This window comes from Nelumbo lutea, chromosome 2, assembly GCF_056320005.1.
Source record: "Nelumbo lutea isolate HS-2025 chromosome 2, American lotus-T2T, whole genome shotgun sequence".
Classification (NCBI taxonomy): Eukaryota; Viridiplantae; Streptophyta; class Magnoliopsida; order Proteales; family Nelumbonaceae; genus Nelumbo; species Nelumbo lutea.
Genome location: NC_142685.1, coordinates 49,243,243 through 49,245,767, shown reverse-complemented (window position 1 = coordinate 49,245,767; position 2,525 = coordinate 49,243,243). Strand labels below are relative to the sequence as shown.

Here is a 2,525-nt window from a genome sequence, read left to right as displayed (position 1 = left end):
TCGATTAGACTCGCAAGTTTTACGAGGTAAATATTATTGGACTTGAGTGATTCAATTAGCAACATCCCTACATATAAATTAAGCTCAAGCTCTCAAAACTCCATTTACATCCAACTGAATCAAACTTTTTAAGAACTAAAAAATTCAATTCGGATTCATACTTTATGTTTGGTTTGAAGGAAAACGTAGGAAAAGGAAGGGAAATTCAAGGAAAATTATATAAAGTTTGTAAAGGCTTTCTTACGTTTCCCTTCCTTTCCATTCATTTTCCTTCAAACCAAACATTACTTTAGGGTCCCATCAACTGCTGAACTGTGTGAATACTCAAGCAAACAAAACCAGCCTTGAAACTCAGATAATTGCCTCGAAAAGTCAACAACCGCCAAGGAATCCACGTGAGCAAGCAGTGACATGACTGCCATTTATAGCTAAAATTGTTATTGTGATTACCCTTTCTTCTTTCCAACTGCCAAAAAAATTTCTCCTGCTGCAACTTTCACCTTCTATATTCCAATTCTCCTACATCAGCAACAACACGAATGAAGAACCACTGCAATTTGTTTGTTTCCACAAACATTGCCCCACTTAATTTCCCCAAATACCTTGCCTTTTAAGCTCGCTCTCTCTCTCTCTCTCTCTCTCTCTCTCTCTCTCTCCCATTTCCTTTGCGTATATGTGCGTGTCTGCGCGCGCACAAATTCATCTCTATCGCGAAGGAGCATGCTTGAATGTCCAGAGACAGGTACGCAATAAGAAAACAATGAACCAAAGGCTAAATTATTTGCCAGACTAACGTGTAATTTCCTTCTACCTTAGATGAAATTGCAAGAAGAAAAATAATCAACATGCATCTCCCCCTTTTTCTCAAACATTTTCATCTTTTGTCAACCATAATTAATGTTCACGGCTACCCATAAGTTCATTTTCCTTCTTCTTTTTCTGATTCTTCGTTTTTTCCCGCTTATTTTATGTCATTTCCCCCCCTCTTTTTTGTTGTTCAGGGAGAGATTTGATGAGATAGGTACGAAGATCAAGAAGAGAGAAGCCGATGCATCGGATCGAATAGGAAAAAGACACATGTTGGGCCCTCCTCCTGGGACCTTAAACACTATTACACCTTGTGCCGCCTGTAAACTCTTGAGGCGAAGGTGCGCACAAGAATGCCCTTTCTCTCCTTATTTCTCTCCTCATGAGCCCCAGAAGTTCGCTTATGTTCACAAAGTCTTTGGTGCAAGCAACGTCTCCAAGATGCTAATGGTGAAATTAAATCATAGCCTACTTCTCTCTAATCCTGTAGTATTCAATTCGTTTAATTTGTAAATTTATCAATCTTTATTGTGCAGTTTATTCATTTATGTTCAATAATTTTTCAGGAGGTGCCGGAGAGCCAACGTGCAGATGCAGTAAATAGTCTGGTTTACGAGGCGAATGTGAGGCTAAGAGATCCAGTATATGGGTGCATGGGTGCGATATCCGCCTTGCAACAACAAGTTCAATCCTTACAGACTGAGCTTAATGCAGTGAGGGCAGAGATACTCAAGTACAAGTATAGAGAAACTAGTGCTAGTATCATTCCTTCGTCTCATGCTGCTTTCTTTTCTTCCGGAGCCGTGCCTCTTACTGCACCACCACCAGTCCACTCGTCGTCGCCGCCTCCATTTCCTCCTCCACCTCCGCCACCGCCACTTCATCCTCTTCCTGTCTCGTCTTCTTCTTCATCCGTGTACACTACCCAATCGAGCAACACCGATTATAGCTCTATTACCAATGAAAATGTCTCATATTTTGGCTAAAACCAGAAAAGTTTGGTTGCCTGCTGTTTCATTTACATCGGCTGTTTCCTACTTTTTCTTTTTTTTTTATTGTGGATGAATCACATGGAATAAAAGAGCAAAAAAATATCGATTGTTTTAGGGGGTCTTTAGCTGTTTGTTACTATACTTCAATTCTATTTCATGATTAAGAAATCCATACATCTCTATGAACATTGTTATTATTGGTATTGGGTCTCTCTCTCTCTCTCTCTCTCTCTAATCACTCCTCTTACTTACTCCGGTGGGATATCTTATTACCGGTTTCTTGGCACTTGGTTCTCATATCTGTTTTTCTCCTCTTCTATTTTGTCCTCATTAATGAAGAAAAGTAAAACAGCTTCGAGAAAAATGAAAAATCGAAAATCCAGAAGAATTCCTCAAGTCCTCCTCGTAGAGATTTTCAGAAGAAAAGGCAGCAGAGTCTCCGGCAGCAAGCCTGTTTTTCTGACAAGCCTTATCTTCTGATGTTGGACACGTGAGAGTTGGATCAGATTCTGACATACATGAAGTCTTTGCACATGTGAGTTACGTATAATGGACTGTACTCAGTTTTCGGGGTTCCTGTACGTGTTTATTGTCTGTGCCCTTGGAAGAATCTGGAGCTGGAGCTCAGGTCATTATTAAATGGCAGTGAGACAAAAGGTATGGCTCATGGTTGATGTAATTCTCCCAGTCCCCGTCTAAGGATGGATGTTTGAACCTTCTGAGAAC

At 40.3% G+C, this 2,525-nt stretch overlaps 1 protein-coding gene across 1 annotated transcript; it reads left to right on the top strand.

Annotated features, from left to right (window-relative positions):
- Positions 1–483: 483 nt before the first annotated feature.
- Positions 484–1,985, top strand: LOC148870526 (LOB domain-containing protein 15-like). The gene is made up of 3 exons (XM_088972076.1): positions 484–742; positions 1,002–1,257; positions 1,374–1,985. Exons 1-3 carry the CDS (start codon positions 729–731, stop codon positions 1,791–1,793), a joined length of 690 nt encoding a protein of 229 aa, XP_088828202.1. The 5' UTR covers positions 484–728; the 3' UTR covers positions 1,794–1,985.
- The last annotated feature ends 540 nt before the right edge of the window (positions 1,986–2,525 follow it).